This window comes from Taudactylus pleione, unplaced genomic scaffold, assembly GCF_031769625.1.
Source record: "Taudactylus pleione unplaced genomic scaffold, aTauple2 ptg000027l, whole genome shotgun sequence".
In the NCBI taxonomy this organism is placed as follows: Eukaryota; Metazoa; Chordata; class Amphibia; order Anura; family Myobatrachidae; genus Taudactylus; species Taudactylus pleione.
In genome coordinates this window covers 2,596,006-2,610,665 of record NW_028284429.1, presented here as the reverse complement: position 1 = coordinate 2,610,665, position 14,660 = coordinate 2,596,006, and the positions used below count along the sequence as shown (strand labels likewise).

Genomic DNA, 14,660 nt, shown 5'->3' with positions numbered 1-14,660 from the left:
CTTTCCCTGTGTTTGGCAATGTTAGGGTGTACGGTTTCCAACTTTGGAGTTAATTTCCTGGTCTTTCCCTGTGTTTGGCAATGTTAGGGTATACGGTTTCCACCTTTGGAGTTTATTTCCTGTTCTTTCCCTGTGTTTGGCAATGTGAGGCTAGTTTCACAACTGCTAGTTTTGACCGGCCGGGCAAGAAACTGCCTGTAGCCGGACGAGTTTTTTTAGGCTTTCAGTGCCTTTCACAAGCAGCGGCTTTGAGCCGCTTTTAATGTGTTTTTTTTATTTTTTTTCTATTGGGCATGCGTAACACAGGTCCATGAGTGAAAGGAAACATTGTTTCCTTTACACCACTGGCGTGCAGGGATGGCACGGCATGGCAGCCATCCTGCACAGTGGATACTCCCGGCTGTTACATGACAACCGTGCTGTGTCCGTCTGAAAGGATCCCACCTCTTCCCTGTTCCCTGTTTTTCACACCCGGCAAAACAACGGGCGTCTTTTTGCCGCCCGGTCAAAACCGGCAAGTGTGAAACTAGCCTTAGGGTATACGGTTTCCACCTTGTGGAGTTTATTATTTCCCGGTGTTTCCCTGTGTTTGGCAATGGTAGAGTATACGGTTTCCACCTTTGGAGTATATTTCCTGGTCTTTCCCTGTGTTTGGCAATGTTAGCGTGTACAGTTTCCACCTTTGGAGTTTATTATTTCCAGGTCTTTCCCGGTATTTGTCAGAGTTAGGGTATATGGTTTCCACCTTTGGAGTTTATTATTTCCCGGTCTTTCCCTGTGTTAGGCAATGTTAGAGTATACTGTTTACACCTTTTGGAGTTTATTTTCTGGTTGGATAGAAATAACTTTTCACTGTAGTTAGTTTTGTCAGCTCTACTGTTATGTACTTATTACAGCATTTTAAGAAAAAATGTGCCAGGGAATTTACAGGGAACTTTTCCTGTAACCTAGGACAAAACCTGACAGAGACCAGGAAAAATGAACATTTGAAAGTGTAAGCACTGAGGGTCTGATTCAGCAGCAGAGGCAATGGAGATTACGGATGCAGATTGATCGATTCTTTGCCATCGCATATGCGTATAAGCCTCACTGCTCTTGTGCAGTGATTGCATTGCAATTAGGGGCGCACAGAGGAAATCATCGCAAAGTGAGTTACAGGCGATCAGCATTTGGCGTTGGTGACGTGGGGGTGGTCGGAAAAACCCAAGTGTATCTATCCGTTTGAAAGCCGGTTCATGGGCTTGTATAAATTAGCCACTACAGTGCCTACGCAGCCTGAGAGCTCTCTGCATGCGGGCGAGACTTGCAGTGTTTGCAGCTGGTCAGACATGTTGTAAATGACGCGTGACTGGCTGATGTACATTGATGGTACTGATATTTGTGCAGAAGAGCACCATTGGACGGATGTGAGAATGCAGCATTGGGCGTCTTTATGCCGGCTGAGGCTTTAGCGTATTTTCGCAGCTGCTTTCCATGTGAGATCGCAGGTGCGATCACATTAGTGTCCTCTGCTGAATCAGGCCCTGAGATCATTGTTCCTGTCCCCGATCTGCCCAAACTTCAGCTTTAAGGGAGAATGAGGACTTGTCCCACCCAAATTGGGACAGTTGGGAGGTACAGTATGCTTTACATGGGGTACTTAGTGACGTCAGAGGTGTGAGAGGATAATAGAATTGTTGAGTTCATGTGTGTTGGTTATATATATTTTAGTCTCCGTTGTTTCCTGAATGAGGCGTCAGGAAGTTACTGTATACAGAAATTGCCACAGCTGGTAAATGGTGTCGGCCCCAGTGGGGGGCAGGGAAGGGCCCCTGCTGAACTGCTTATGGGGAAGTGAGGTGACAGTAAGACATTAAGAGATCCACTTTAAATGACCATAGTTCTCATCAGTAGTGTAACCACCATAGGTGCAGGGGGTGCTGCTGCTATGGGACCCGGACCGACCCGGGGCTCTGTCCTCCCTCTGCACCTATGGTGCCAGGCCTCAGGCCTCCCAGAATCATTAAGTTATACTGGGAGGAGTAGTGGCCGCCTCCTCCCAGCCTCAGTCAGTGAGGAGAGATGGAGCGACCGGGAGAGGAGGTGTGCCTGCCCTGCTCATCGCTACCACGGAGCAGGTAAGTCGAGGAAAGGGGAATGCAGAGGGGGGCGCGGACCATGAAAACTTTGCTATGGTTATGCCCCTGGTTCTCATCACATCCCATACAGGCTGATAACCGAACACTATCAGCTGATACTAATATATGAAACTATTCCGTACTCACATTTGTCATCATGAAGTCTCTGATCGTCCAATCACGGAGGACGTTCTCTGATATCAGAGTCACTATTATGTCACCAAACGTCTTGCCTTCCCTGGAGGGCCAATACTTTGTGCTTTGCACCTAAAATGATACATTATTCAGTGGTATCGTGAGTGATTGTAATCAGAATATTTAATTCTTCATAGCTGGGAGCAGGTGATGCGGAGCCAGCAACAGTATAAATGAATAAATCGACTCTCTACGCCAAACACTGAAAGCTGCTAGATTCACACATATGGGTACACTAAAAAAAACCACACAAAGGTGTATAAACACAATGGAGACAATTTAAAATATACCTTTATGGTCACATAGGGACTTGCATATATGTAAGCGTATACCTTGTATCTTATTGACAGACCAGGGAGCAATTAAAAGAGAATTACCTTACATAATTGTTAACACAAAGGTGTGATCTTTATTGTATAATACACATAGGTAACATTAGCACTGAGGTTCATCACATTAGTTTATACACCGGTACCAGAAACGGTGTCAGAAACTGTACAAGGATGCAGAACAGTGACACAGGAATAGATGCATTACTTAGTGTGGTGTCATCCTGGTATATCTCATCGTACAGTGAAGTGACGATGATGGCATGTCAGGAATCACCAGCGTTGTTACAGAGTGCGGAGACTTTAACAATTGGCGTCTCAGTGCTTGTACATTCAGACGCAGGATACTACATTAGGGGTAGACTGATACGAACATCTGCATATTATCGCAGCCAAAACCTCTCTATCAGGCCCATTTGCCCTCATTCAGACCCACCAAGGGAACACCTACCGTCTCAAGCCGGCCCCACTGACATCACTAGTGATGTCAGTGGGAGTGATTTTGGCTCTGATAGAGGCAAAATCCCTCTGGCCTTGCGGTTGAAAAACTCAACCGCAGGCTGTTGCTCGCAGTTTCGATGGTCGTGATGGTCAAGACCATCGCGACCATCATCCTGCATGCTCGTATATGCTGTGGGTGGTGACCCACAGCTATACGAGCGTCCAGGACGACGCTCCATAGTAATGGAGGTGGGCCCTGATTCAGAGCGAGCGCTCTGGTCAGAGCGCCCGGCTCTGAATCAGGGCCATTGTCTTTTATTGGCTGCTTCCAACTTTCCTATGCACTGTCCTATCTAAGATTTGAAATTTCATCACAGATATAATACATAAATAAAAAAAAGATTGCGTTACTGTACAGAATGTATTAGTGTACAGAACATGACACTGTACAGAATGTATTAGTGTACAGAACATGACACTGTACAGAATGTATTAGTGTACATAACATGATACTATATAGAATGTATTATGGTACAGAATGTATTAGTGTACAGAACATGACACTGTACAGAATGTATTAGTGTACATAACATGATACTATATAGAATGTATTATGGTACAGAATGTATTAGTGTACAGAACATGATACTGTACAGAATGTATTAGTGAACATAACATGATACTGTATAGAATGTATTAGTGTACAGAACATGATACTATATAGAATGTATTATGGTACAGAATGTATTAGTGTACATAACATGACACTGTACAGAATGTATTAGTATACATAACATGATACTATATAGAATGTATTATAGTACAGAATGTATTAGTGTACAGAACATGATACTGTACAGAATGTATTAGTGTACAGAACATGATACTGTACAGAATGTATTAGTGTACAGAACATGATACTATATAGAATGTATTATGGTACAGAATGTATTAGTGTACAGAACATGATACTGTAGAGTGTATTACTGTATAGAATGTATTAGTGTACATAACATGATACTATATAGAATGTATTATGGTACAGAATGTATTAGTGTACAGAACATGATACTGTACAGAATGTATTATTGTACATAACATGATACTATATAGAATGTATTATGGTACAGAATGTATTAGTGTACAGAACATGACACTGTACAGAATGTATTAGTGTACATAACATGATACTATATAGAATGTATTACGGTACAGAATGTATAAGTGTATGGAATGTATAACTACACTATGTATTAGTGTACAGAACATGATACTATATAGAATGTATTATGGTACAGTATGTATTAGTGTACAGAACATGATACTATATAGAATGTATTATGGTACAGAATGTATTAGTGTACATAACATGATACTATATAGAATGTATTATGGTACAGAATGTATAAGTGTATGGAATGTATAACTACAGTATGTATTAGTGAACATAACATGATACTATATAGAATGTATTATGGTACAGTATGTATTAGTGTACAGAACATGATACTATATAGAATGTATTATGGTACAGTATGTATTAGTGTACAGAACATGATACTATATAGAATGTATTATGGTACAGAATGTATAAGTGTATGGAATGTATAACTACAGTATGTATTAGTGAACATAACATGACACTGTACAGAATGTATTAGTGTACAGAACATGATACTGTACAGAATGTATTATTGTACATAACATGATACTATATAGAATGTATTATGGTACAGAATGTATTAGTGTACAGAACATGACACTGTACAGAATGTATTAGTGTACATAACATGATACTATATAGAATGTATTACGGTACAGAATGTATAAGTGTATGGAATGTATAACTACAGTATGTATTAGTGAACATAACATGATACTATATAGAATGTATTATGGTACAGTATGTATTAGTGTACAGAACATGATACTATATAGAATGTATTATGGTACAGAATGTATTAGTGTACATAACATGATACTATATAGAATGTATTATGGTACAGAATGTATAAGTGTATGGAATGTATAACTACAGTATGTATTAGTGAACATAACATGATACTATATAGAATGTATTATGGTACAGTATGTATTAGTGTACAGAACATGATACTATATAGAATGTATTATGGTACAGTATGTATTAGTGTACAGAACATGATACTATATAGAATGTATTATGGTACAGAATGTATAAGTGTATGGAATGTATAACTACAGTATGTATTAGTGAACATAACATGACACTGTACAGAATGTATTAGTGTACAGAACATGATACTGTACAGAATGTATTAGTGTACAGAACATGATACTATATAGAATGTATTATGGTACAGAATGTATTAGTGTACAGAACCTGATACTGTACAGAATGTATTATTGTACAGAACATGATACTATATAGAATGTATTACGGTACAGAATGTATAAGTGTATGGAATGTATAACTACAGTATGTATTAGTGAACATAACATGACACTGTACAGAATGTATTAGTGTACAGAACATGATACTATATAGAATGTATTATGGTACAGAATGTATTAGTGTACAGAACATGATACTGTACAGAATGTATTAGTGTACAGAACATGATACTATATAGAATGTATTATGGTACAGAATGTATTAGTGTACATAACATGACACTGTACAGAATGTATTAGTGAACATAACATGACACTGTACAGAATGTATTAGTGTACATAACATGACACTGTACAGAATGTATTAGTGTACATAACATGATACTGTACAGAATGTATTAGTGTACATAACATGATACTATATAGAATGTATTATGGTACAGAATGTATTAGTGTACAGAACATGACTAGTGTTCACTCTAGCTCCGGCGCAAGGCAGGGCGCCGGAGCTAGAGAGGGCATGATCTTGCGACCGAGAAGGGGGCGTGGTCATTGAAAAGGGGGCATGTCTATAAGACGCGTCCCCTTTTCGTCACTCTTGGGGGCGTGCCCGGCACTTACGGACACGCCGGGCAGCCCCCAAGCCCTGCAGACAGTGAGAATAGATGCCGGGCGCACGTCTATTCTCCGGTGGTGACCGGGCACCGCACCTTTCCTCACCCGCGGGACACTGCGACCCGCGGGTGAAGACGGCTCCCGCAGGCTGTTAGGGCAGGGCGCTTTTTGCCCTCCTTCTGGAGGGCAGGGCGCTTTTTGCCTTCCAGAAGGAGGGCAGGGCGCCGCGCCTCGCTAAAACAGCCTAGCGGGAACGCTACATGACACTGTACAGAATGAATTAATGTACAAAACATGATACTGTATAGAATGTATTAGTGTAGAGAACATGATACTGTATAGAATGTATTACTGTATGGAATGTATTAGTTGTAAAGTGTATTAGTGTACAGAACATGATATTGTATACCATGTGTTACTGTACAGAATGTTAGTGTACATAACATGATACTTTATGGAGTGTCTTAGTGTACAGAATGTATTACTGTATATAATGTATTTTGGTACAGAATATGATACTGTATAGTGTGTTACTGCACCTTGCTATTTTCTAGGCAGTTGGACAGCATGGCAATAGTGTTTATCCGTTTCCCCCAGATCATGCACCAGAAGACATTCACTGTTCCCGGCAAAGGGTTCTGACCAGCAATAAATTCCTTTTTAGTTCTGTACCCCTGAAATAGAACAGTAAAATATAATATTGTAGAATAGCATATATAATGGTAAATACTAATCATAAACATAACATTGCTATTTCTTATATTTTATACTATATACTCTAGATGTTATAGATAATTGGAATTATCAACTACCTTTTAATCATCAAAATCTTCATCCAGACTCCTTCATCAATCACCATAGTCCACCATCAATTATCATCCATCATTAGTCATCATATATAGTTATTATACATTATCCTACAGTACATTGATCATCCATGCTATTATGTATTATCTGTTCCCACCTTTCTGTATTATAATCCCCTCTGAATTATCATCATCCATTCTCCGTCATCATATATTGTTAATGATCATTTGGGATTCTATATATCGTAATCTTCATTTATTGACATTCATTACATTTAGTGTTTTCTATTTTCTATGTTTATATTTTTGAGATTTTGCTTTTTAATATTTCTAAATATACCATAAAAAATTAAAAACGTGATAGAGATTTGTATTTACCTTATTTTAGGGGGGGCAGGTGCCAGAAGAGAGGGGTCAGGGTGACAGAGAGAGGATGGGGTGCCAGGGGTGAAGGGATGGGGTGCCAGGAGAGGGGGACGGGGTGCCAGGAGAGGGGGACAGGGTGCCATGGGTGAGGAGACAGGGTGCCAGGAGAGAGGGGATGGGAAGCCAGATATAAAACTTTACATACTGTATATACTTTACACAAATAGACCACCTCCTGAGGTGCGTGTTTTGATGTAAAATATACAGATCAGTATGATCTGTGTATTTTCCTGCGTCTACAGATAGTTTAAAAAGTTAATTTAAAAAAATATATATGTATGGTCCCCCCTAAAAAAGCATAACCAGTCTCGGGCTGCTCAGCCAGTCCTGGTTCCTACAAATACGGGGAAAAAAACAAGTAGGGTTCCCCTGTATTTTAGGAACCAGCACTGGGCTGCTGAGCTTGTACTGGTTTTAAAAATAGCGGGAAAAGAATTGCGTAGAAGTCCCCCTATTTTTAAACCAGCACTGGGCTCAAATCCAGCCAGGGTGCAATGCCACAGCCAGGGGACCCTTTCACCGCCAAAGCATTATCACCCTAAGCCGGTCAGCCCAAGCTGAGGATCTCAGGTCCCCACTCTCCCGAGCACCCCAGGCCAGCTTGCCTGCTCTTTAGCGCTTGGAGAATTACAAGTGCCAGCAGGCGGCCAGCACCCGTACCCATGCTGTAAAAATATGGTTAAAAAACCACAAGACACACTGTCATAAGCCGTCGATGCGAACCCCGGGTGACAGTTCGCTGAACTCCTACCAACTGTCCATCATCCTTGGTCTGTTCTGGATTGGCTCCTGCGGCTATTTTCTTCTGGTGCGAAGGCTGCTCTGATGCCGGTGATAGCGTTTTCACATGTTTCCGGTTCTGGCTTAGTCTCCTGTCTTCAGTTGAGTACCCAGTTCTCCTGTCAGCCTTCTAATTCCTGCCGTTTGTGTCATCCAGGCGGCACAGTCTGCATACCAACTACCTGCCGTTTGTATCATCCAGGCGGCACGGTCCGCATTCTAACTCTCTGCCGTTTGTGTCACCCAGGCAGCACGGACCGCACTCCACTGTCCAGAGTGCGCAATCAAGTGTCCAGCTGCTTGTGTCAACCCGATGGCACAAGCCACACATCAGCGACAACTAGCCAAGGCTACCAGTCCACAAGGCTGCTTCACGGCCCAAAGGCCGCATCTTGTACTACGGCCCACAGGACACAACTAGCCAAGGCTTATCAGCCCACAAGGCTGCTTCATGGCCCAAAGGCCGCATTTTGTTCTACTGCCCACAGGTCACAACTAGGCAAGACTTACCAGCCCACAAGCCTGCTTCACGGCCCGAAGGCCGCATATTGTTCTACGGCCCACAGGCCACAACTAGCCAAGGCTTACCAGCCCACAAGGCTGCTTCAGAAGATGCTACGCTTCTGAAATTCTCACGGCCCGCCAGCCAATCAGAGGTTGCTTTACATGTAGCGGCCGCTGATTGGCTGTGACCCACGTGTCTGTCACTCTACAGCTGGTTATGATTTTTTTTTTTTAGGGGAACCCTACATTTTTTTTATATTTAACCCTTTTTTTACAGTTAAAACACAAAAAGCCTTCACATATCTCACTGACAGTGCAAGCTGCTTGCTCAGGAGTATTTGGCTGCGGTCACACTCTGCAAACTCGGGTGAGAAATCTCGATCATATACACCATCGGAAAACGCACTCTCAGCAAAACACGCTTCTTGGTAAATTTGAGTGTTTTAGAAGCCTAAAATCCATACTTGCTTACTTTTGAAAAAGCATTTCAGGGAGATTGTGAAAGCAACAGCAATGAGCGCGCGTTAAAGTGGGTGTGTACTGCTACAATGGAGAGGTGTGTTATAAAACTGACTTACATTCAAAAGTAAACTGGCACAAAAGCAGTCAGTAAGATCTACTTGTTCATGAAAACACACTGATACTTCTCAGATAATGCATGTAACCATAGGGATCATTGTGCCTTATACCCTATGCAGGGAAATTATACTAATGATCCCAATTGAATGTATATACAGTATCTCTGTGTTTTTTTTATTTAACAGCTTCATTGTGCGGGTAATGTGCAATCAGGGAGGTTACTAGTCTCTTCAGGGAGACAGGGAGATTGCTACTATGTCAGGGACTCTCCCTGACAATTAGGGAGAGTTGGCAAGTATGGTAAAATCACCCGAGTTTCAGCGAGTCAAATCGAGTTTGAAAACTGCAAAACTCGACCACATACGATTCTTAGTAAATTTATCATTATCATCATCTCTCCTCATTCATTATAACCCATCCATGCATATCATATTATTACCCATACTCCTAACCATGCTGTTATATATATCTCATTATCATCTCTCATTATTATAATCCATCCTCACATATATTATTGCCCATACTCCCAACCATGCTGTTATATCTCATTATCATCATCTCTCCTTATTCATTATAATCCAACCTCACACATCATATTATTACCCATACTCCCAACCATGCTGTTATATCTCATTATCATCATCTCTCATTATTATTATAATCCAACCTCACACATCATATTATTACCCATACTCCCAACCATGCTGTTATATCTCATTATCATCATCTCTCATTATTATTATAATCCAACCTCACACATCATATTATTACCCATACTCCCAACCATGCTGTTATATCTCATTATCATCATCTCTCTTCATTCATTATAATCCATCCTCACATATCATATTATTACCCATACTCCCAACCATGCTGTTATATATATCTCGTTATCATCTCTCATTATTATAATCCATCCTCACATATATTATTACCCATACTCACAACCATGCTGTTATATCTCATTATCATCATCTCTCCTCATTATTATAATCCATCCTCAAATATATTATTACCCATACTCCCAACCATGCTGTTATATCTCATTATCATCATCTCTCCTTATTCATTATAATCCAACCTCACACATCATATTATTACCCATACTCCCAACCATGCTGTTATATCTCATTATCATCATCACTCATTATTATTATAATCCAACCTCACACATCATATTATTACCCATACTCCCAACCATGCTGTTATATCTCATTATCATCATCTCTCTTCATTCATTATAATCCATCCTCACATATCATATTATTACCCATACTCCCAACCATGCTGTTATATCTCATTATCATCATCTCTCATTATTTATAATCCATCCTCACATATATTATTACCCATACTCCCAACCATGCTGTTATATCTCATTATCATCATCTCTCCTCATAATCCATCCTCACATATATTATTACCCATACTCCCAACCATGCTGTTATATATATCGCATTATCATCATCTCCGCTCATTCATTATAATCCTTCCTCAAATATCATATTATTACCCATACTCCCAACCATGCTGTTGTATCTCATTATCATCATCTCTCCTCATTATTATAATCCATCCTCACATATCATATTATTACCCATACTCCCAACCATGCTGTTGTATCTCATTATCATCATCTCTCCTCATTATTATAATACATCCTCACATATATTATTACCCATACTCCCAACCATGCTGTTATATCTCATTATCATCATCTCTCCTCATTCATTATAATCCATCCTCACATATCATATTATTACCCATACTCCCAACCATGCTGTTATATCTCATTATCATCATCTCTCCTCATTCATTATAATCCATCCTCACATATCATATTATTACCCATACTCCCAACCATGCTGTTATATCTCATTATCATCATCTCTCCCCATTCATTATAATCCATCCTCACACATATTATTACCCATACTCCCAACCATGCTGTTATATCTCATTGTCATCATCTCTCCTTATTATTATAATCCATCCTCACATATATTATTACCCATACTCCTCCCAACCATGCTGTTATATCCCATTATCATCATCTCTCTTCATTATAATCCATCCTCACATATCGTATTATTACCCATACTCCCAACCATGCTGTTATATCTCATTGTCATCATCTCTCTTCATTATAATCCATCCTCTCATATCGTATTATTACCCATACTCCCAACCATGCTGTTGTATCTCATTATCATCTCCTCATTCATTATAATCCATCCTCACATATATTATTACCCATACTCCTCCCAACCATGCTGTTATATCCCATTATCATCATCTCTCTTCATTATAATCCATCCTCACATATCGTATTATTACCCATACTCCCAACCATGCTGTTATATCTCATTGTCATCATCTCTCTTCATTATAATCCATCCTCACATATCGTATTATTACCCATACTCCCAACCATGCTGTTATATCTCATTATCATCATCTCTCCTCATAATCCATCCTCACATATATTATTACCCATACTCCCAACCATGCTGTTATATATATCGCATTATCATCATCTCCGCTCATTCATTATAATCCTTCCTCACATATCATATTATTACCCATACTCCCAACCATGCTGTTGTATCTCATTATCATCATCTCTCCTCATTATTATAATCCATCCTCACATATCATATTATTACCCATACTCCCAACCATGCTGTTGTATCTCATTATCATCATCTCTCCTCATTATTATAATACATCCTCACATATATTATTACCCATACTCCCAACCATGCTGTTATATCTCATTATCATCATCTCTCCTCATTCATTATAATCCATCCTCACATATCATATTATTACCCATACTCCCAACCATGCTGTTATATCTCATTATCATCATCTCTCCTCATTCATTATAATCCATCCTCACATATCATATTATTACCCATACTCCCAACCATGCTGTTATATCTCATTATCATCATCTCTCCCCATTCATTATAATCCATCCTCACATATTATTACCCATACTCCCAACCATGCTGTTATATCTCATTGTCATCATCTCTCCTTATTATTATAATCCATCCTCACATATATTATTACCCATACTCCTCCCAACCATGCTATTATATACCATTATCATCATCTCTCTTCATTATAATCCATCCTCACATATCGTATTATTACCCATACTCCCAACCATGCTGTTATATCTCATTGTCATCATCTCTCTTCATTATAATCCATCCTCACATATCGTATTATTACCCATACTCCCAACCATGCTGTTATATCTCATTGTCATCATCTCTCTTCATTATAATCCATCCTCACATATCGTATTATTACCCATACTCCCAACCATGCTGTTGTATCTCATTATCATCTCCTCATTCATTATAATCCATCCTCACACATCATTATAATCTTAATCCATACTCCCAATCATGCTGTTATATCTCATTATCATCATCTCTCATTATTATAATCCATCCTCGCATATCATATTATTACCCATATTCCCAACCATGCTGTTATATCTCATTATCATCATCTTTCCTCATTCATTATAATCCATCCTCACATATCATATTATTATCCATACTCCCAACCATGCTTTTATATCTCATTATCATCATCTCTCCTATTTCATTATAATCCATCCTCACACATCATATTATTACCCATACTCCCAACCATGCTGTTATATCACATTATCATCATCTCTCCTCATTCATTATAGTCCAACCTCACACATCATTATAATCTTTATCCATACTCCCAACCATGCTGTTATATCTCATTATCATCATCTCTCATTATTATAAACCATCTTCACACATTATATTATTACCCATACTCCCAACCATGCTGTTATATCTCATTATCATCATCTCTCCTCATTATTATAATCTAGCCTCACATATCATATTACCCATACTCCCAACCATGCTGTTATATCTCATTATCATCTCTCCTCATTCATTATAATCCAACCTCACACATGATATTATTACCCATACTCCCAGCCATGCTTTTATATTTATCTCATTATCATCATCTCCGCTCATTCATTATAATCCTTCCTCACATATCATATTATTACCCATACTCCCAATCATGCTGATATATCTCTCTGCTCATCATAAATGCTCCATCCTAACACATAATATTATTATTACCCATACTCCCAACCATGCTGTTATATCTCATTATCATCATCTCTCCTCATTATTATAATACATCCTCACATATATTATTACCCATACTCCCAACCATGCTGTTATATCTCATTATCATCATCATCTCTCCTCATTATAATCCATCATCACATATCATATTATTACCCATACTCCCAGCCATGCTGTTATATCTCATTATCATGATCTCTCCTCATTATTATAATACATCCTCACATATATTATTACCCATACTCCCAACCATGCTGTTATATCTCATTATCATCATCTCTCCTCATTATAATCCATCATCACATATCATATTATTACCCATACTCCCAGCCATGCTGTTATATCTCATTATCATGATCTCTCCTCATTCATTATAATCCATCCTCACACATTTTATTATTACCCATACTCCTAACCATGCTGTTATATCTCATTATCATCATCTCTCCTCATTATAATCCATCATCACATATCATATTATTACCCATACTCCCAGCCATGCTGTTATATCTCATTATCATTATTTCTCCTCATTATAATCCATCCTCACATATGATATTATTACCCATACTCCTCCCAACCATGCTGTTATATCCCATTATCATCATCTCTCTTCATTATAATCCATCCTCACAAATCGTATTATTACCCATACTCCCATCCATGCTGTTATATCTCATTGTCATCATCTCTCTTCACTATAATCCATCCTCACATATCATATTATTACCCATACTCCCAACCATGCTGTTATATCTCATTATCATCATCTCTCCTCATTATTATAATCCATCCTCACATATCATATTATTACACATACTCCCCACCACGCTGTTATATCTCATTATCATATTTTCTCCTCATTCATTATAATCCATCCTCACACATCATATTATTACCCATACTCCCAACCATGCTGTTATATCTCATTATCATCATCTCTCTTCATTATAATCCATCCTCAAATATCATATTACCCATACTCCTCCCAACCATGCTGTTACATCTCATTATCATCTCTCCTCATTATAATCCATCCTCACATACAATGTATCATTATTACCCATACTCCCAACCATGCTGTTATATCTCATTATCATCATCTCTCATTATTATAAACCATCTTCACACATTATATTATTACCCATACTCCCAACCATGCTGTTATATCTCATTATCATCATCTCTCCTTATTCATTATAATCCATCTTCACACATCATACTATTACCCATACTCGCAACCATGCTGTTATATCTCATTATCATCATCTCTCCTCATTATTATAATCCATCCTCACATATCATATATTTCCCATACTCCCAACCATG

General features: G+C 38.8%; 1 protein-coding gene across 1 annotated transcript in view; it reads right to left on the bottom strand.

Moving 5' to 3' along the window:
* LOC148539145 (receptor-type tyrosine-protein phosphatase eta-like) overlaps positions 1-14,660 on the bottom strand; it is a 168,045-nt gene that overhangs the window by 21,362 nt on the left and 132,023 nt on the right. Inside the window, exons 19-20 of the mRNA XM_088451818.1 lie at positions 6,610-6,744; positions 2,265-2,384 (exon numbers count right to left, since the gene is read on the bottom strand). Coding sequence (XP_088307944.1) covers positions 2,265-2,384; positions 6,610-6,744 — 255 coding nt within the window. The remainder of the gene's footprint in view (positions 1-2,264; positions 2,385-6,609; positions 6,745-14,660) is intronic.